This window comes from Volvox carteri, assembly GCF_000143455.1.
Source record: "Volvox carteri f. nagariensis unplaced genomic scaffold VOLCAscaffold_24, whole genome shotgun sequence".
NCBI lineage: Eukaryota > Viridiplantae > Chlorophyta > Chlorophyceae > Chlamydomonadales > Volvocaceae > Volvox > Volvox carteri.
This window is the reverse complement of record NW_003307567.1, coordinates 1,417,277-1,437,573: the sequence shown is the minus strand read 5'-3', so window position 1 is coordinate 1,437,573 and position 20,297 is coordinate 1,417,277. Positions and strand designations below refer to the sequence as shown.

General features: G+C 57.5%; 1 protein-coding gene across 1 annotated transcript; it reads right to left on the bottom strand.

Moving 5' to 3' along the window:
- Positions 1-4,934: 4,934 nt before the first annotated feature.
- On the bottom strand, positions 4,935-19,101 carry VOLCADRAFT_92175 (uncharacterized protein; the record flags this gene model as incomplete). The annotated part of the gene is made up of 26 exons (XM_002951511.1): positions 4,935-5,093; positions 5,582-5,730; positions 5,885-5,897; positions 6,203-6,277; positions 6,720-6,905; positions 7,272-7,376; positions 7,693-7,857; positions 8,079-8,192; positions 8,313-8,411; positions 9,088-9,169; positions 10,501-10,651; positions 11,179-11,254; positions 11,682-11,899; positions 12,255-12,422; positions 12,759-12,922; positions 13,475-13,627; positions 13,776-13,903; positions 14,222-14,337; positions 14,761-14,939; positions 15,261-15,362; positions 15,746-15,908; positions 16,517-16,687; positions 17,163-17,406; positions 17,891-18,384; positions 18,808-18,919; positions 19,048-19,101. 26 exons carry the CDS (start codon positions 19,099-19,101, stop codon positions 4,935-4,937), a joined length of 3,840 nt encoding a protein of 1,279 aa, XP_002951557.1.
- Positions 19,102-20,297: the final 1,196 nt, after the last annotated feature.

The window sequence follows — 20,297 nt, the reverse complement described above, 5'->3', positions numbered from 1 at the left end:
CACGATCGGTTCCAGTTCTAGTGTGGCTCTGTAGAAAGCCAAGCCTTCATTTGTTCCGTAAAAGCCACTGACGGCCTTTATCTTTTTGGTCGGTATGGATTGCGGTCTCGCGGCTGAGGTCGGCTGGCGGCCATTTTGAACATTGCCGCGGCTAACAGCCACTGCTGGTCGCCTCTGCGACATTTTCAGGCTAATTAGATAACCATAACTACGCTCAAACAATTGAGGTCGCTGTCGGTGGCCACGGCCGCGGTTGGCCGACGGTCATAGTAGCAGCTTAGTCAAGCTTGGTCTCATCCATACATATGTATGTATGTATGTATGTATGTATGTATGTATGTATGTATGTATGTATGTATGTATGTATGTATGTATGTATGTATGTATGTATGTATGTATGTATGTATGTATGTATGTATGTATGTATGTATGTATGTATGTATGTATGTATGTATGTATGTATGTATGTATGTATGTATGTATGTATGTATGTATGTATGTATGTATGTATGTATGTATGTATGTATGTATGTATGTATGTATGTATGTATGTATGTTGTGTGCCTGGGAAACGCGATGGAATGGGAGGCCACATTTCCTACGACGATTTTTGCTAAGGTTTAGTTTGATTTGGCAGTGCGGAAGGGGGTAGGTTTTGAACGATAACAACCCCGCAACGAACCCCCTCTGTTAGGTGGGGGATTTTGTTCTTCAACACCTTTTGAGACCTACCGTCTACCGCCCACTGTGCGGGTGTGCTCTCCCTCGCAATTTTAAACACAGCACGGCACGGTGCATGCAATGTTCCCCTTTTCCTCCCCCCCGCCCTCGGCCCCAGCCCTGCACACCCACACGCCCACACACACATAAGCACTAAAAAAACACATATTTCCCCCCCCTCCCCTCCCCTCCCCTCCCTCCCCCTTTCCAGTTCCCTCGGCCCATCTACATCGCAGCCGACCTTTCCCAGGTCAGCATCGCCGACGCGCTTCTCAGCAGCCGTACGGCAGCCTCCCCAGCCGGCGTCGGCGCCCACGTCGCCCAGCACCCGGCTCCCGCCTCCGCCACTGCCACCGCCACCGCCGTGCCCTTCAAATCCGGTTCCTTCAGCGCCACTGCCGGCACCACCACCTTTGCCGCCGGCGCCAGCGGTATCTTCAACCCGCGGGCGCGCACCCTGTTCACGGTCGAGGGCCTGTTGTACTACCTGCCGCCGGAGGCGGTCACCCGCTTGTTGGAGAGCATTCGCTCCGTGGCTGGTCCAGGTAGCCGGGTGGCGTTCGACTTCCTACACGAGGACGTGTTCACCGGCCGGCGCTGGGAGCCGGGATACGAGACGCTGCGACTGGTAAAATGGCCTTAGCGATGATAAAGCTGTGGGTTCTGAAGTTAGTGGTAGCAGTGGGAGTGTGTCTAGGGGTTTTAAACCCTAAGTAAGTTAAATGCTTGTCGGGGTCAGGTGCGGGCTGTGGGCCTGCTGTGGTTCCGGAGCGGATGCTGAGGCGATTCGGCCTAGTGCGAGATTGGGGTGGGAGCTCGCGTCCTCAAGCTCCATAATACTCTTCACGTCCCAGGTCGTCCATCAGGCGTTGTTTTGACAAATGTCGTACTCCACACCTCCCGTCGTACATTATCCCACGTCCCTCCGTCCTTCCTTGCCCCTTTCCCCCTCTCCCCTCGAAACTGTACAAATACATACATACGTACTTACGCGTACATGTGCGCACGAATCGCCAGACGGTCAAGAACAAGGGTGAGCCCAAGCGCAGCGCGCTGGACCCCGCGGGGCTGCGGGACTACCTCGCGCCCATGGGCTGGCGACTGACATACATGCCGACTCCGAAGGAGGTGGCGGCATCCATGTACCCCGGCTGCACCTGGTTCAGGGTCAACCCAGTGCTTCCGCCCTTCTACAATTTCGCAGTCGCGGAGGCCATGTAACTGGTTGTGGGGGGGGGAGGGGAGGAACATGCGAGGAGGCAGATGTGGCTGTGGGAGGGGGGGGGAAAAGGAGGGCGAGCGGGACGAGGGGGTAGTGAGTCCAGGGAAGGTGGGGAGGGAAGGTGGGGACAGAACGAGGTGGAGGGAGGGGTCGTGTTACAAAAACTCCGCAATACAATAAAGAGTTTACCGGGGGAGATGTAATAAAAAAAGTAGAGGGGGCGGATGCGGTGGAAGGATATTGGATTACGTAATGTTAGCGGGTGGCAACGTTTAGCAGTGCTTTTGCCGATTGGTCGATCGATCGGCGGGATCTGAATCTGCAGCAGGACAATAGCCCGTCAGCTTCTACTATATACCTTCAGGACATGCTTTTAGTCGCCAACATAATTATTTGAAAGTGTGCCGCCTCAAGTGTGCGGTTTTTGCGTTGTCGTTATTGCTGTCGTTGTTTTTTCGTCGCCGTTGGGCTGTTTGCATCTTTCGATTTGCCTGTTTTTTTTGTAAGTTTCGCTTTCTTTACTGTTTCACGTCATCGCTACCGCTGGAGGCATAACGCATCCCGTGCAGTGGCCGCACTCTATTACTAGGCTAGCGGCGGGCGCAAGGCGCTGATAGGCCCCGGAGGTAACCCCCCTCCGTGGGGAAGGGGGGCAGGAAAATGCAAACTTGCCAAGCAAGGGAGCCCCACAAAGTGAAATGAAATGTAGACGACGGCTCACTTCTTCTTAATAGCAAACATTGCTTATAGCTTGTAGCAGGTACGGCTGCAGCCTGACGACTGCTTGATGAACTTTGAGGAAGGCAGGTCGTGTAAATCTGTACCCAGCAGCCGGGTCGGGTAGAGCGCTGTATTGCTGCAGCGAGCCAGGTCGAACCAGGTGGAGAGTAACCACATCAGAAGCTCTCTTATCGTTTTGCGTCGTGTGAAGCGCTACAAAGAAGCAGGACATCTCATTTGATCTGATCCTCTGATAGGAAAGAAGAACAAGAAATAAAAATTATGATGCAATTTTACACAAGGGGGACAGGGAACCAACTCACATCATTAGCCGTACATACGCCGTACAAACTAGCGGTTGATAACAACCAATCTAACCCAGGGCACGTACTCCCATTAAAAAGCAGGAAGCCGTACAAGTACCAAAACCCCACAAATACCCGTACCTTCAAGCAAGGGGAAGGGCATAGCGTACACCTGTGGATTCTTGGGCAGGGTGGAGGACAAGAGAGACAACTTGAAGAAGCCAACGCACACCTCCTCCACTTGAAGGAGCCAACTTCCCCCACACCGCAGGCTGAAACGCACACAGACTCCTAACTGCAGCCCGTCAGGCGCAAGTACCCGAGGGCCCCCTGTTCCAAGCTACACGGCAAAAGTACCGCCTCGCACCTAAGCAGCACTAGCCCAGGGTTAGAACACACTACCGCGACCTACGAACCAAAGTCACCGTCAAGCTCCATACCATGTGCCCACCAGCGGATGATCCTTTTGCTTGTCACCAGCAGTCGGCAACCGCAATCACGGACACAAAACCTCCCACAACTACCCCCAGTCCTAATTCCATCTATAGTATATCCTTTGGCGATTCGCGAAGGGACCGCCGGCCACTGGCTGATGGAATAGGTCAGAGGTGGCCCAAGGTAAGGGCACAAAGTCGAAATAGCACTTGGAACGTGGTTTTGCTACTGCTCCTGCAGCCGCATATGCACAATGATACGTAAAATTGTCGTCTTCTGTCGTCTTCCTTTCCTTTCTTTGCGCTGAACCCGTGGAACCCACCTCCCTTGCTCGTGCTCGGACAAAACCCGAACAGCACCGCATACACGGTCACTCGTACACACACACACACATACATACATGCATACATCTGCGTTTGTCCAATCCGCCCCGTCTGCAAGCCCCTTGGTGACCGCGAGAGACAGCCCTCCTCGGTCTGTCTCCACAAGGGAGCTGCGTGTTAGGACCGAAAGCTGCGGTTTGCTCTCGCTGCGGTTCTCTCGCTGTCCGTCTCAATCTGTTTGCATCGTCGGGGCCTGCGGACTCTGAAGACACACAACTGAAGCCATTGTCTATTGTGGCCGCTTTCCCTCGTCGTCTCAATTGGCAATTCGTCTGGCATTGCGCAGCAAGCTTTCCACAGCCCGGCTGCCACTACCACCACTACGCGCTGCTCTGCGGTAATGACCACAAACAACAACAACCCTTCATCGATCACCCAACGCCACCTCACCTGAGGATGAAGTGACTCGGCTTTGACACATTTCCCACATTTCCATTTGGTTTCGTTCATTAATTTCCCCCACTTCCCCTTCCCAATTACCACTGCTGCTGCTGCTGCTGCTGTCGGTGGTATTGCGTGCCCTTCCAACAAGAAAACACACACATACACGCGAGAAGAAATATAAAGTCCGAGATGCCCCAGGCTGATGACTAGCCTGACCATTACGTGTCCGGTGAGCAGGTCGATAAACAGACAGACAGACAGACAGACAGACAGACAGACAGACAAAACGATAGGTAGACAGCAAGCCAGACGCATCCGGCCAACTGACGCCTCCGTGTGCCGCATCCAAACCAGGCACCCAGCAGTCCCGTGGAGCGGTAAGGTTAGGTAGCGGTAAGCAAAGCTAACTTCGTCACGAGAGGTAAGGTAAAGGTAAGGTAAGGTGGGGTGAGGTGAGGTGAGGTGCGCTCTCAGAAAAAGGTGTCCGGTGCCACCCCAACAGTCTCCCCTAGTTTCCAGGGATGCATTGGAAGGAAGCCAGGAAAACACTGCGGCCATGCGGTAGCTGACACGTACCCCCAGGGGGCATGGGTGGGGTGTGTGTGGGGTGGGTTTGGGTAGGGTAGGGTAGGGTGGCGGGGTTGCTGCTGCAGCCTGCAGGATACCTGAAAAGTCCCCCTCCTCCCCACCCAATCCCCCCTGCCTGCTGCCCCCTCCGCCTCCCTGCCCCTGATGTCTTCATGCCCCCTTTCTTCCCCCCACTCTTCATTTGGCCTTCTTGGGCAGTTTGTAAAGCGATTTGAGCATCTTGCTGCCGTTACGCTCGGGGCGATGTACGATAACTCGCATGATTGTGGACTCGTCGTACGCCTGGCCAGGTCCACCGCTGGAGGACATGAGCTGCGCGGTGCCATGCGTGCGGGCCTGACACGGGACAGCGGGCAGGCAGGGTTTGCGGTAGGGTACGACAAAGCACGCCACGAAACCGGCACGTGCGCAACACTGATATGGATATAGCGAGGGGCATATTGGAGGCGGAACAAAAAGAACGTGGGTCCGCTGGGGGGAGGAAGGGGAAAGGTTGGATCCTTGGCCCAGGCAGCTCGTCCTCAAGTTACACCAAAAAGCACACACAGCAAGGGCCCATGGCTCCCCGCCCCCTAATTGGCGGCGACCAGATACAACCTCGCGGAGGCCGGATGGGGAGGGGCTCATCAGCCCCAGCCCAACCCACGCACCCACCTAACCCCACCCCAGCTGCGATTGGGAGCGCTAGGATTGGGGGGATCTCTGTCTTACCTACTCCGTGTTGCAAGGCAGTTACACACCATGACTCCAAAAGCCCCACCTCCCCTAATTCCCTCGTTCCCCTTCGTTCTTTCCTCAGGCCTCGCCCCCGGCCCCCTCCTCACCGTCTTGAGCAGGTCCATGAGCGGCCCCACCTCCTGCTTCATGAGCGGCAGCAGTCGCCGTACTCGCTCCAACTCCGTGTCGATCAGCTCCCGCTCCAGACCCTCACCGTCCGCGTGGAACAGCGCTCGGAGCTTGTGAAGGTCCTTTACTTGGTTCGGGCGGAGGGGGGAAAATTCGGGAAACGAACTCGGGTGGGGACAGGAAAAAAATAATGATGACAATAATGATTATTATAATTATTACATATTATTATTTTATTGTTATTATCTTTTATAATAGCAATAAAGGGTGAGGGTACCGACCGTATGTGTGCACCTGAGTTGCGTGGAAAGGGGGGGATGTGAGCAGGCAGCGTAATGCATGCATGCATGCATGCATGCACCGTAGTGGTGGATGGGGGGGGGTACACACACGTGGGCCACCCGCCCGGGAGTAGGGGAACATGCCGATGCCGCAGCAGATGTGACGTACTCCCCCATTCCCCTGTAGCAAGTAAAAGCGGCCCTTAGCCTTGCGCTTGGGTAATGGTTCTGACGCTATCACAAGCACAGACAAACATACATATATATACATACATGCACACATGCACACACCCGCACACACAGCGCCATGCTTCCCACCTGGTCAATGGCCTGCACGTCAGCGGGCATGAACCAGCGACAGGGACCTCCATCCAGCAACACCCGCTCGGTAGCCTTGCCGGGGGGGTGGGGGGGTGGGGAGGTTGGGGGGTGGGGTGGGGGGGTGCTGGGGGTCAAACTGTTCTACTGCCAATTGCCGGTACGTCACAAACACCAACTTGGGCAACTCGGAGCCGGGAGGGGGGAAGAGGAGCTGAGAGAGAGAGGGGGAAGAGAGAGGGTCGCGGGGTGTGAACAACAGACACACGCAAGTCGATAGTAACCCTTTACGAGTACGAGGTGAACAGAAGGTTCCGGAGCTACTTGCTTGGAGGGTGTGTGGTTGATTCGGACATTCGAAGTTGTTGCTGCTTCTCGAAAGTTGGCAGTTCTTCTATTTTGCAAAAAACAGTTTGCTGCCTATGAATGAAAATCTCCAGCTTTCCCTCTCCCACTAAAAACCCCGTACAACAACCACCACCATAACCACCACAACCACCACCCGCTGGCCTCCTACCTGCACCGCCGCCACCATCAAGTGTTTGGCAAAAGTGGTCCTTACGACGTCCGGCAGTACGGCACGAGTGCCCGCCAGCACCTTCAAAAGTCCCTCCAGTACGGCATCCATACGGGCGGACGGCTGGGCTACGTGGTGGCGATACAGCAGCTCCAGCCAGGGAGTACGACCGTCCCAAAACACAACCTGATGCGGCGGGGTTTGAGGGAGCCGTACGGCGACGCAAGAAGCGAAAGGTGACAGTTAACAACGTCGTAAGCGCCAAATGCTGCAGTGGTCCAAAGTGACGATGTAAACCACCTACCCTATCTCCGGACGCTCCGTCCGGAAAAGCTATCGACAGGGGCTCGGGGGTCCGATGCGAAGTGATGGTGGTTGTGGTTGTGGTTGTGGTTGTGGATGTGGAGAGGAGACGGACCCTTTGAGATGGGACTCGGACTGCTATAGATCAGGTCAGGTCAGACCAGGCCACGCTCGCACAGCGCGCCAAACAGTCCCCCGGGCCCCTCCCCAGCCCAACCCCCATTTTTAAACCCCGAGGGGGGCACGTACCCGGGCGGCCAGGAACTTGCAAGCGTATTGCATCCCCGTCATCAGTGCCGTACGAGCGTGTGTAAGTGGTTCCGGAGCTTCCCCTACTGACGTACCTCCCTCAGACTGCGGCCACGGGAAGGGTGAGGCAGCAGTGGCGGCAGCGGTGGCGGAATGTGGGATTTGACGACACAGGCGGGGGGATAGAGGTTTGCCTTATCCAGCTTTGTCCAGTGGCTAGCCGAGTTATCATCGCCGTACAGTTGAGTCACATCATTGCAGGTGGTGCTAAGCCCACATTGCAGCTAAGGGAGACGGATATGCGACGTCGTGGGTTATGACGCTGAGGGTCAGTTACTTACGCCGAGGAGCAGCAGCACACAAACGCACATACATACATATATACATTTATACATACATACATACATGCACACACGCCCACCTTGGCTGGGGAGCTCTTGACAGTCCCGGGCGAACCCCCTGCTCCCGCTCCGAAACCTGATGCTGGCGCTGGTGCTGTTGTTCCTGGCGGCGCCATCAGACGCGAAGTGGCTGCGGAGGCTGCCGAGTGGGCCGCGACGGATTGCATCTGCCGCTCCCGGGATAACTACGAGGGGTGAGTACGTGCGTGTGTATGTGTGTATGTGTGTGAAAAGGGGGGAGGAGGGAGGGATGGGGCGGGGTGAGTCCTGCGGTGCGACGTCGGCGACCTATATATAATCGGTTTAGGGCTGTTGCCGTTGTTGTCTGCAGCTGTTCCCCTTCCCCTTCCCCCAACTCGCGCCGGCCAGCACACCCCCGCTCCCTCTCCACGGACGTACGACACACCTGCACCAGCACCTCTGCCCTGCCGTACAGGAAGTTGAGGCTGCATGCCGCCGCCAGCAGCACCTCAGTGGTGAGGGAGGCGCTGATGTTGGTGAAGTCGGGGGAGCTCTCAACCTGAGGTGAAAAGGGGGAGGGGAGGGAAAAACGGGGGGGCCCAATTTTGCCGAGGCGTGATTTGCTCTCCGCGCGACTCCCCTCCCTCTACCTCTTCCCCCCCCTCGCCAACCCTCTCACCGCCGGCACACTGGCGAGGAAGGCCACCTTGTTCTTTCCCCCTTTGGTGCTGCTGCGACCTGCATCTCGCTCAGCCTGCTCGTTCTTAGTCACCACGTCCTGAGGTGACCGCAGGGCAGGACGAAAAAAGGGAGGGCAGGGCGGGGAGGGGAGGAGCGCGGGAAACGCCGAATGATGCAAAGGGGAAGCCAAGGAGTGACTGCGGACGTCCAGGGGAAGGAAAAGGGGAAAGACGAAACACGAGCGATCGAAGCTGATGCAAAGGGGGAAAGACTGATGTGCCAGAAGTTTAAAGCAGGCATAACTAACCAGTCGGCGCTTGTAAAGAAGGGAAGGGGGAAAGGGGGGAGGGGCCAGCAGACGAAGGCGACGACGCAGGTGTCCCGTGATGGCACAGCAGGCCAGCGGATACCAAACATTTCCTGCGCTACCTCTTTCCCCAGGAGGCTTCACGCCTGCCCTTGAGAACGCACACGCACACGCATATACATACACACGCACACGCATATACATACACACGCACACGCATATACATACACACGCACACGCGAGTTCCTTCTCGATCAGGAGACAGCAGAGTCACACAAAAATACATGCAGACATACATACCACATAATCCAACGTTACAAAAAGAGATGTACAGCGCAAGTCGTCATCATCAGCAGCAGCGTCGTGCCCGTTTGTGACTGTCGTACATGCGTATATGCACGACACTAACAAGCTGGCTGATTGGTGCGGCTTGTACATCTTTTTGCACATTCTTGTACGTTCGTACCTTTTTGTACCTCACGAGGGGCGGTACTGGCGGTATGAGCCGTTGGAGTGCTCCCAATTTGTCATTGACGTGGGTCACGTACCTGCGTTGCGGACAAAAGCAAAACAAGAAACAGCGAGCACCACCACCACCATCGTAAAGATAGGCATCATTAGAGGAATGTACTCCTAACCTCCATAGACCCCTCACGTTATCGCCGTAGCTATCCTTTGTGCTCAATCAGTTCTAATTTGCTAATTTCCCACTTCCTTCTCCCTCTTTGCTGATCTCTTACAGCCCCTTAGTGGACACAGCGCGCCTGGCTACTGCACTAGTAGAATGCCGCGGGTGGTGACCCGTCAGCGCCGCGGCTACTAGCTTAGTGGACACAGCGCGCCTGGCTACTGCACTAGTAGAATGCCGCGGATGGTGACACGTCAGCGCCGCGGCTACTAGCTTAGTGGACACAGCGCGCCTGGCTACTGCACTAGTAGAATGCCGCGGGTGGTGACTCCCTCTGTGCCGCGGCTACTAGCCCTTAGTGGACACAGCGCGCCTGGCTACTGCACTAGTAGAATGCCGCGGGTGGTGACCCGTCAGCGCCGCGGCTACTAGCTTAGTGGACACAGCGCGCCTGGCTACTGCACTAGTAGAATGCCGCGGGTGGTGACACCTCAGCTCCACGGCTACTAGGATAGTGGACACAGCGCGCCTGGCTACTGCACTAGTAGAATGCCGCGGGTGGTGACACGTCAGCGCCGCGGCTACTAGGATAGTGGACACAGCGCGCCTGGCTACTGCACTAGTAGAATGCCGCGGGTGGTGACCCGTCAGCGCCGCGGCTACTAGGATAGTGGACACAGCGCGCCTGGCTACTGCACTAGTAGAATGCCGCGGGTGGTGACACCTCAGCTCCACGGCTACTAGGATAGTGGACACAGCGCGCCTGGCTACTGCACTAGTAGAATGCCGCGGGTGGTGACCCGTCAGCGCCGCGGCTACTAGCTTAGTGGACACAGCGCGCCTGGCTACTGCACTAGTAGAATGCCGACTAGCCGGCGAGCTCCCGAGGCGCAATTGGAGAAACACAGCTGGCTATCTCGCCTGGCCTGGCCTGGTTTTGCCCGGGCCCCCGCCCCGCCCCGCCCCGCCTGGCTGCTTTGCCAGTCGCTGAACTTTACGCCCTTTCCCGCCCTTTCCCGCTACCCAGTGAGGCCGTTTCCCACCGATGGTCAAGAGTTATAATAAGACACACAGGACAAGAACTGAAATCAACAACAAAGGACAGGTAAATAAGCCCAATGGGTAACATCAATGGTAGGACTCGATGCCTGGGATTGAGCACATTCCCCTCCACCTCCACCTCCACCTCCACCTCCCCGTCAGCTACCAGCTCTCCCGCCTTATCTCTTTCCCCCCCCCGTCACCACCTACTTGCACAGCACTCCGTCAATGCCCTCCAACAAGGCCTGAGGCACCTCAGAGGGCATGGGTACGTCCATGCCGTACAAGGCATCCAGGGCTTCCGTCGTCATGCACGACACTTCAGCAGCACTGGCGGTGTGGGCGCCGTCTGGTGCGGAGCCTGACGGGGGGCGGAGGGGTGAACCGGGTGGTGCGTGTGTGTGTATTTGTGAATGGGTTTGTGAAAGGGGCCCCCGGGGAAATAGAATGGACGGTACATAAGGTGCCGGCCGGGGGAGGGATGCATTAGCTGGATGTACTGCAATGTACTGCACAGACGTTCGATGTATTGACGTCAGGACGGAAGTAAAGCCAGGAGGTACAGGAGGGTGTTAGTTCGGGGCTTGCGGACGGGATAACTGGCCTTTTTTTTGTGTGTGTGTCTGTGTGTGTGTCTGCGTGGCTTGGGGGAATAATACCGTGAAGAGGACGTCTGTCGAGTCCAGGGAAGGAAGGGGGTCAGTTGGGATGCAATATGAGGGGGAGTGGGGGCATAGTAGTGAGGCGAGGGGGCCAGGCCAGGCAGTAGAGGCCAGTTGACAGTAGAGGCCAGTTACGAGGAAAAAACACACAAGGACGGACACACGCACCAAGCAAACACACGCACACACACACACACTCCACCCACCCAGCCGCTAGCTCACTCACCCATGGACTTCCACTTCTCCGTCTGCAGGGCCCGAGCTGTCCAGGTGTTCAAATTCGACACCTGTGTCACCACCCACTGCGACAGACAACCACCGGGGTGGGTGGTGCGTGTGCGGTTGTGTGTGGGTGGGGGGGAGACAAGGCGGGTGGGGCGGGCGGGATACGGTGAGGGGTGAAGGCGACGTGCATGGGCGTGTATGCATATATGTGAGTCTAGTCTGTGTGCTGGGGGACGAGGGGATGAGGGAGCAAGATTGTGGTTACAGGAGGGGGGAAAACGTGTGTGCGTGCGTAAGTGCGTGTATGGGCATCCATGATGCGATCTGTATACCGTGCATTTCCGCTCCAGAATTGAGTTCGATAGGTTTGGGCTTCTTAAAGGGCAACAATAGAATAATAACAACGACGACTAACCCAGGGAATAATGGAAATAACGGAAACATCGGAAAGAGAAGCAATGAGCACAGGTACGTACGTACGTACATACATACGCACATACAGACCTGCAGCAGCGCCGTCTTAAGCGGTCCTGCCAAGTCCCAGGGCCGGAAAGGTGACAACACGTCCGCCACGGCCGGCGGCAATGTCGACCCTCCTCCACCCCCTGCCCCTACAGCGCCTCCTCCCGGCGGCATGGCCGTGGCTAGGGACCCCGCCAGGCGCTGCTCTAGCACGTTGGCGGTACGGAACACGTCCAGTACGGCAGGGCTGATGGTCTTGGCTGTTGTCAAGGCGAGGAAAACCGAACCGAAACAACCCACGGGTCAGGATTGGGCGTCGTAGCGGTACCCACGGGACATGACGACCCATGGGACATGACGGCAAGGGAAAGGGGATCGCGGAGGGGGTTGGGGTTTTAGGAAGGACGTGGGAAGTGAAAACAAACCATGTGATGAGTGGGAATATGATGTCCTGTCCCTCCATTTACTCCCCCCCTTTGTCCCTCGACGGCGTGTTTCCTCTTCCCAAACCCCCCACCCTTCCTCCCGCGCGCACACATCACGACACAGGCACTCCACCCCCCTTGGCGAGCCCCCCAAACCCAAAACCCCTCCCCTCTCGCCAGCACCACTCACACATTGCCAGCCACGGCGTCAGGTGCTGGCCGTACAGGTGGTGCATCCTGGCCGCCGCCACCGCCAGCGCCGCGGGTAAGTGGGGGCTCAGCACCGGGGAGAACGTGTTCGTGTCGGCGTCGTGGATGTCGTGCACGATGGAGGCCAGCTCCAGCAGCCGCATCTCGTCTGCGCCAATAGCATGGAGGACATGTGAGGCGATGTTAATGAGAGGTGGGGGAGGGCATGCAAGGATACATCGGGAGATGGGAAAGGTGGCGGCGGTGAAGGGTTCTCGACGGCAAGCGGGCCTCACGCGGTTAGGCCTAGCGGCCCAGAAGCCTCCCACTCTGTAACATCACAAGTTAGGCCTTGTGGAAAACGATGTAGAGGAAAAGAAGGCGGTCTGCAAGATGTGACCTCTGGTGATCTGTGAACCTGGCCGCCCCGTTTCTGTCTATGGTGTCTATGATTCCCTGCTTTAACCCGGAACCCCCTCCCCTCCCCTCCCCTCCCCACACCTACTCGACGCGCCAGGATCCATCCTGGCCCGCATTTGCTGCCGGAATGCCGAGGCGGCGCTCCCGCATACAGCCTCCACCAGCAGCTCACACAACCGGGGAGGGGCGTCACCGCGGCTCTTGCAGGCGAACACGAACACATCCAGCAGCGCGGCCAGGTTCTCACCCCTTCACAGCGGGAGGGTCCGGGTGGGTAGAGGTGTGGGGTTGGGGAGAGACGGAATTATGTAGGGACGGGTGGGTGGGGTCCAGATTATAGGAGAACGCAAAGCATTAGCTGCACAAGTGCGTGCAAGGCACTATTATATCTGCCGGCGGGAAGGGGGAGGATGGAAATGGGTCAGAAGAACGCATGTGGGTGTGCCGGTGCCGATTAGGAGGTGCAGAGCGGGACTGGGATGGGCAGGTAGGAGTGGTTTGCAGGGCCACGGCGCACCGTACACAGCTCGTGTACATACACACCTACATACATACGCACATACATAGGCACATACATACGCACATACATAACATTCCGTGGGAAAGGATAAACCCAAGTGCACCTCTCTCTCCCCCCTCCTCCTCTCCCTCTCCTTCCCCCTCCCACTCCTCCGCCTCTCGCCCGGCACTCAGCTACCTTCGCCTACCAAGCCAACCCGCTAAACGAAGGGGTTCTGAAACCAACCCTCCTACCCCACCTGTCCTCCGCTATCTCCTCTTCCCCCTCCCACACTCACTCACCGAGGGAAGGCAACATGGTAGTCGCACAGGCGACTGTACACCCAATCCACGATGTGGTTGGCGACCTGGGCTGCTAGGGCGCCATCCCTGGACAGCTCATCCGGCGGGGCAGGGGGACCGCCTCCGCCCTCCGCTGCCAGGCCGAACGGGTCGCTGCGCGCAACGAGGAGGGGAGCGGGAGAGGTCGGGAGAGGTTCAGGAGCTCAATGAAGGGCTGGCGGGGGTTCGGGGGTGGAAATACCTGCAAGAAGCAAGGGAATCAGCTGCCGACGTCCAGGCTGGCTACCACCCCCCGTCGTACCTGGCTCTAAGCGGCGCCTCCGCCGCCGCCGCCGCCAGCCTGGAGATCTGCTGTTTGAGTTGCTTCATGAGCCGCTGCTCCCTACACCCCGTACCCACGTACATGCTGAAATGTACCCAGGCGTTAACCTGTCGGGATGTGGGGGCAGGTAGAGAGGTAGGTAGGCAGGTAGGAAGGTAGGTAGGTAGGTGGGTAGGTAGGTGGGTAGGTAGGTGGGTAGGTAGGTAGGTGGGTAGGTAGGCAGGTAGGTAGGTAGGTGGGTAGGTAGGTAGGAAGGTAGGTGGGTAGGTAGGTAGGTAGGTAGGTAGGCAGGTAGGTAGGCAGGTAGGTAGGTAGGTAGGCAGGTAGGTAGGTAGGCAGGTAGGTAGGCAGGCAGGCATGTAGGACTCATTTCCTGTTCTTGCGTCCTCATCCTAACACCCCTTCCTTTCCCCCCTTCTCCTCACCGCCAGTGCCACCGAGGGTGACAGTCCCAGAGCCGGGAAGAACAACGAGTCCAGGAACTGCATCACCAGAGCCGCCTCGTCTATGTAGGTGCCCTCCTCGAGGGTGTCGAACAAGGCTGGAAGAAATATATATATACACACACATACACACACGCGGAGGGAAAGGCAGGAAGAGACGAGGGGAAGACGAACCACGAGCGAGTGAAGTCAGTGATGCCAAGGAAAGACGGATGCGGCAGAAGTGAAGAAGGCACAACTAACGACGACGAGGGGAGGTCGATGCGGAAAACAAAGGACGTGAGAAAGGTGGCAGGTGGCAGCAGGCGGTGACTCAAATCATTTTATGTGGATAGGTTTGTACGCGCATGCGCGTGCGGGCGCGCGCGTGTGTGTCTGTGGTGGTGGTGGGGAATGTGTATGGCATTGCAGGAAAAGGCCGGGAGGACAGCACACATCGCACAACAGTGCAAGGCGCCCACCTGATAGAATGACTAATAACAAAAACCCTAATCCCGCCCTTTCCCCCCCCCCGCCCCCACCTGCGACCAATATCTCGCACAGCCTGACCCGCACGGCCCAGGGGAATCTCAACCCGGTGGAGCAGCCGGCAGCCAGCTGCCCCGCCACGTCAGCAAGAACACGAGTAGCCTCGCCGTACTCCTCCTCCTCAAAATCACCCTCGCCGCGTACATCGGCGCGACGGGCGGCGCCGTGCATCCTGAAGACGGGGAGTTCAGGGAGGGGTTTCTGTTCAGGGGGCACGGCGCTTTGGTGGTAGTGGTGGTAATGATGGTATTGATGGTAATGGTGGTAATGATGGTATTGATGGTAATGGTGGTAATGATGGTATTGATGGTAATGGTGGTATTGGTGCTGTAAGTTTCAGGTAGTATGCCATCGCACCAAATACTTGTTGCCTGAACATCCCGCGACCAAGCTCTCCAACAGTAACCCCAACCCAGTTTCCTGTGTTACATATCCACAAAAGCCGGTCTGCACGTGTGGCCAAACATGTCACACAAGAGGTATGTGTTTGTACCTGGCGAGCATCTTCTTGAGCTGCGTCTTGTCGCCCGTCCAGCCCGCCGCCACCGCAGCAGCCACCTGGCGCTCGAGCACCGCCACCGTCACGTCCTTCCACCTAACGGGGTGACGGGTGACGGCGGCGCGCGGGGGCGGCGGAGGGAGAGTGATGATCAGATGCAAAAGACCGGGGATAGGGAAATGGAGGGAAGGGGAAGGAGGAACCACGAGCGGGTGAAGCTTTGCTGCCAAGGAAAGAGTGTACAAGAAGCAGAACTGACCAGTAGGAGGGGGAATGCATGGAAGAAGGGGGCCAGGAGTAAACACTCGGAAGAGGGGTTCAGATCGACACGGAAGCGGATGGGGAGGGCGAGGGACTGAGGGGGGTACATGCACTGACACATGCCTGCCCAACAAGAAGCACAAAACCCGCCCGCCCCGCAACTCCCCCCCGCACACACGCGCACTGCCATACGTGCATACACACACACATACACACACCTTAGAAAGCCCTTGAAAGCCTCGAAGTCCTCTGGCCGTACGACACTGATCAACCGCAACAACAGCTCCAGGGAGGCCCTCTGACTGGGCCGCCAACCGCCCGAATGACTGCTGCTGCTGCCGTACAGAGGGTGAGGCTGGTCGATCAGCGTGGGCTCGCCGCCTGTGCGGAATGGGGGTTCGGGTGTGTGGGAACAAAAGGCCGATCAAGGGGCAGCGACAGCGATGAACACGGGCATTGTGGGGTTGGCGCCATATATATTCGGGATTGCAGGAAGCAAAGAAGAAGCAAAAGATCAATTGCTTGGAAACCGTATCTAGATTATAGAGAGTTAGGGCTTGTACATGGATGCCTGACGTCACAGGACATACACATAGACAAGTCCTTGCTCCGGAACCATACCTCCCTTCCTCCACGCGTATCTTCCTCCCCCTTCCCCCCCTCCCCCCTCTTCCCTTCCTTCCCCACCCGGCCCGTACTCTCAGCGCATATAGACCTTTCCACCTCCCACCTTCCCGGTTCGAGCCCCTTCGCCCGCGCACGTCCCTCCCATCACCTCCCCTCCGCGTGGTACACTCTTGCCCTGGCAGCAGCTTCACTCGTGTGTGGTTCGTCTTTCCCCTCCCCTCCGCTCCTTCCCCCCAAGCCCCTTCCCTCCCCACCCCTCCCCTCCCCTCCTTCCCCCCAAGCCCCTTCCCTCCCCACCCCTCCCCTCCCCTCCTTCCCCCCAAGCCCCCTCCCCCCCAACCCAAGCAATCCGTGTCTGATACCTGGTTGCAGGTGCCGCAGCACCCTCCCCACATCCGCGGCCCGCGTGTCGTCAATAACGAGCTGCTGTCTCATAATGGGCAGCAGGGCCGCGTGCTGGGGGCTGCCAGTGCCCCCGGCCACGGCGGCGAACAGCAGGTAGGCCAGGTCCCGGAGCTGCTCGTCCGTCTGGCCTGGGAGTTGGGGGGAGTGGGGGGAAAGACGAACCACGAACGCGTGAAGCTGCTGCCACGGAAAGAGTGAGTGGCGGGGTGGGGTGGGGTGGGGGGAAAGGCGCCGACATGGCGAAGTTGGGGGGTTAAGGTGTTTACCGGGCGGCTGGAGGGGGGGCATTTTGCTGTACTTTGTACGTATACGTAGGTAAAAACCATGTTGTGAGGGGGTTAGTTAGGGTCTGGAGGCATTGGACGGTGGTGGGGGGGGGGAAATACCCAGCATCCCATCACCCTACCCATCCACCCATCCGTCCATTCAGCTGACCATAGGAAGCCGCGGCAGCCTAGGACACCCTGCTTCATCCACCCCTACTAGGTAAACACAGGGTAAAACCCCTTTGTTTAATAATAGGGGCCGAATTTCCTCATCCTACTTCCTCTGGGCGGTCCCCAGCGCTGCTCAGAGTAGCAAGCCGCCTGCGTGAGCACGTACCCGTTTCCAGCTGTGGCAGGTCCAGTCGCGGGGGTAGCAGCGACCCTGCCGGCCCAACGCCGCCGCCGCCGTCGGGGCCGCCCATGCCGTCTAACCGCCGACAACTCGATATGCTATCGAGGGGAGGTCGTTGCTGCTGCTGCTGTGACGGTGGCGGCGGCGACGTCACGCTGTACGACAGCTTTACGGAGGTGGAGAGCACCGTCACCGGCGGCTCGCCGCTGCCGCCGACGCCACCAGCGGTCTGTCACACACCCGCCGACGGCGCGGATCGCGAGAGGAAGTGGGCGTGGGTGGGTGAAGGGGGGTTCGCGAGGGGGTGAGAAAAAAGCGGGGAGGGAAGAAGTGAGACTCAGGCCGCGGTGGCGGTGGCGGCAGCGACGGCGGAGGAGCAAAGGAAATGGTGATGATAAGAGATACCTACCGACTGCACATACACATACACATACACATCAACCACTGTGTCACACAACCAGCCCAGCCGCCCCCCCCTCCCACACTCACACACATACACCGGGTCCTCCGCAGCACCAAACCCATCCGCACCCCCACACACACATACGCAATAGTGCTAGGAACTCCCAGCAACCCCAACTCCCCAGAGTACCACCACCGCCCTCACAGCCCTCATCACACCGCCGCCGCCGCTGCTGTCGACACACGACACACGACCCAACCACCGTCAATAATTCCCCGGGAAAATAAAGCCCTGCGGAGGTCCTCCTCACCCCCTTTTTCTTGGAGAACATGGCACCATCTGCAGCTGAGATGGTGCCATTGGAGGGCCGGGAGGACGTGCCCTTGGCGGCGAAGGGGTTGGGCGCGCCGCCCCCACTGACGCCTCCAGCTCCTCCGCCTCCACTGACTCCCCCCCCGCCACCACCGCCGCTGGGTGAGTTGAAGGGGTTGTCCCCCGAGATGTGGGAACCATGGCGAGAGCCTGCCGGCGGCAGCGGCGGCTGCGCAAAGGGATTATCACCTCCGCCACCTCCGCCGACTCCGACGGCGCCCGTAGAGGCACTGGTAGTGAGGGATAGTGAGGACTGCGGCGGCGGCTGAGCAGCCGCTGCCGCTGGCCCCGTGGGCCCGAAGGGGTTGTCGCCTCCGACGCCGGAGGAGGCCCTGCCGCCGACCATGACAGCGGATGATGCGGCTCGGTCCCCGGCTCCGAAACCGTTGGCAGATGCGGGCAGCATTACCCTTGCTAGCTCCAGAGTGCCTCCTAGGAGCACCAGAAAGAGGTTGGTTGTTAGGGAGGTTGGTTGGCACGAGGGGAGGGGGTGATGAGAAGGGACACGGAGTGCCAATTTTAAGGAGTAGAGGATTATCTTAGGGTTTCCTCTCGTCAGAGGTTCAGGGGCTCCGGAATGCGGAAGGGGTCTAGCGGTGGCTGGTCCTGCCGCCTGGTGCTCTGCTGCAACTATAGCGGTTTACTAGCTTGCTTCACCGATAATTGGCCACAAAAGGTGGTAAGGAAATCTGAATCCTAAGACTCCACCGATGACATCAAAAGGCTTGCCGGAAGGGAAGTTGTCGGAAGGGAAGGGACTTAGGGTAGGGCGGATCTCTGACTTGGGGTTGGCCAGCAGCGCCCGCCGGGTAAAATTTGTGGAGCGCTATGTTTAAAACCGAAAACTGGACCCACCATGTTGGAGCTGCTTGACCAGCGCGGTGATATTCAGCTGGTCCAGGACCCTAGGCTCGTAGAGCGCAGTTTGGGGAGCGGCCACCACCCTGCCCCCTCGCCGGGCATGCTCCTAGGCGGAACACGGTCGATGGTGGCGTGCGCGGCAATATTAGTAAGGGGTCCCTCGGCCTCACATGAGCGAAGCTGAGAATCTCTCTGCAAAATAAAAGCCCAGAGCTGTGGCCTGCCGCGACGTACCTTGAGCAGGTACTCAATCAGCTCCCGTCGTTCCGCCCACACATCACGGCTCATCCTTGCAGCCTTGAGACTAATTTAATAATTTACAGTAATCAGTCTTTTGATAGACACTGCATCTTTTCGCGACCACAGCTTGCAGCAAGTATTCAACGGAAGTTAGGCAGGAATTTGATAACCTAGACTAAGCGAAAGTGCGCTTGCACGAGATAGATGGCAGATCACGAAGGGCTCTTGGGCACGCGTTGGGATCTTCCAGAGGAAGACTGGATAGTCAAGTTCAAGTTGAGGGCCTCCTATTACAACTATCCAAACGGTCCGTCATTTGCCGCGGTCGGCCGAGTCATGTATAAATAGTTAAATTTACCGTTGTGTATCTCTAGTCGTAGGTTGAATTGGCCGCAACTTATGATGCACTCTATGCCAAAATCCATGGCTTCCAGGGGGCTTGGAATTTGGGAGATTGGGACCTGCACACTGCTAATTTCCAATCCCTGTTCAGTTCGTAGTTAAGCTCTGTATGCTTATTCCCTCTTGCCTGGCGTTCACCCCATGAGAGTACACTTTATTTCAAACGTTGGAGCTTCGACCTATGGCAACAACTTTGAAGCTCAAAGCTCAGGCTTGGCAGCTCGATTGATGTCGCGATACCTTCATAAGTCATCGGACGTCCATTCATAGCTAGATGGTTGCCTCATACGTTCCGTCATGAAAGCACAGTTTTACACGCACGGAAAGTCCATTGCACCGTCCTGGTCCTCACAGACTCGTTTCCAGCACCTCGCATTTGGAGGAGAGCTTGAGGGCCACAGGTTTGGCCCAGGTTTTGGCTGATGGTACTTTCGTTATCTCGCTTGATACCAACTGCTGGTGGTTTGCACCAGCATTCGGGCCAGAATGGAACCCTCCCAAGAACCTGGGAACTCGGAACGAGGGAAACCCAAAAGAGGTGCCATCCGCAACACTGCTTGCGGCTTCAGCCATCGCTCTCGGACATATATTACAAGCCCCACTTATCATGGCCGGCCTGAGACCGCCATCACCCTTTTCCGCGACACAAAGTTTCAGATCGATTAGACCCATGGGTCACTCCGCGCTTTACGAATCTCCTCTTCCTCCTTCGCCGCGCAGAATACCCTACCTAAGTTACAGCATAAAAAGCAAACAGCATGAATATATACAAACACAGAAGCATCACACACCAAGCCAAACAAAGCCACTGGCAAGACAACTGTCCTCTTAAATAGGATTAA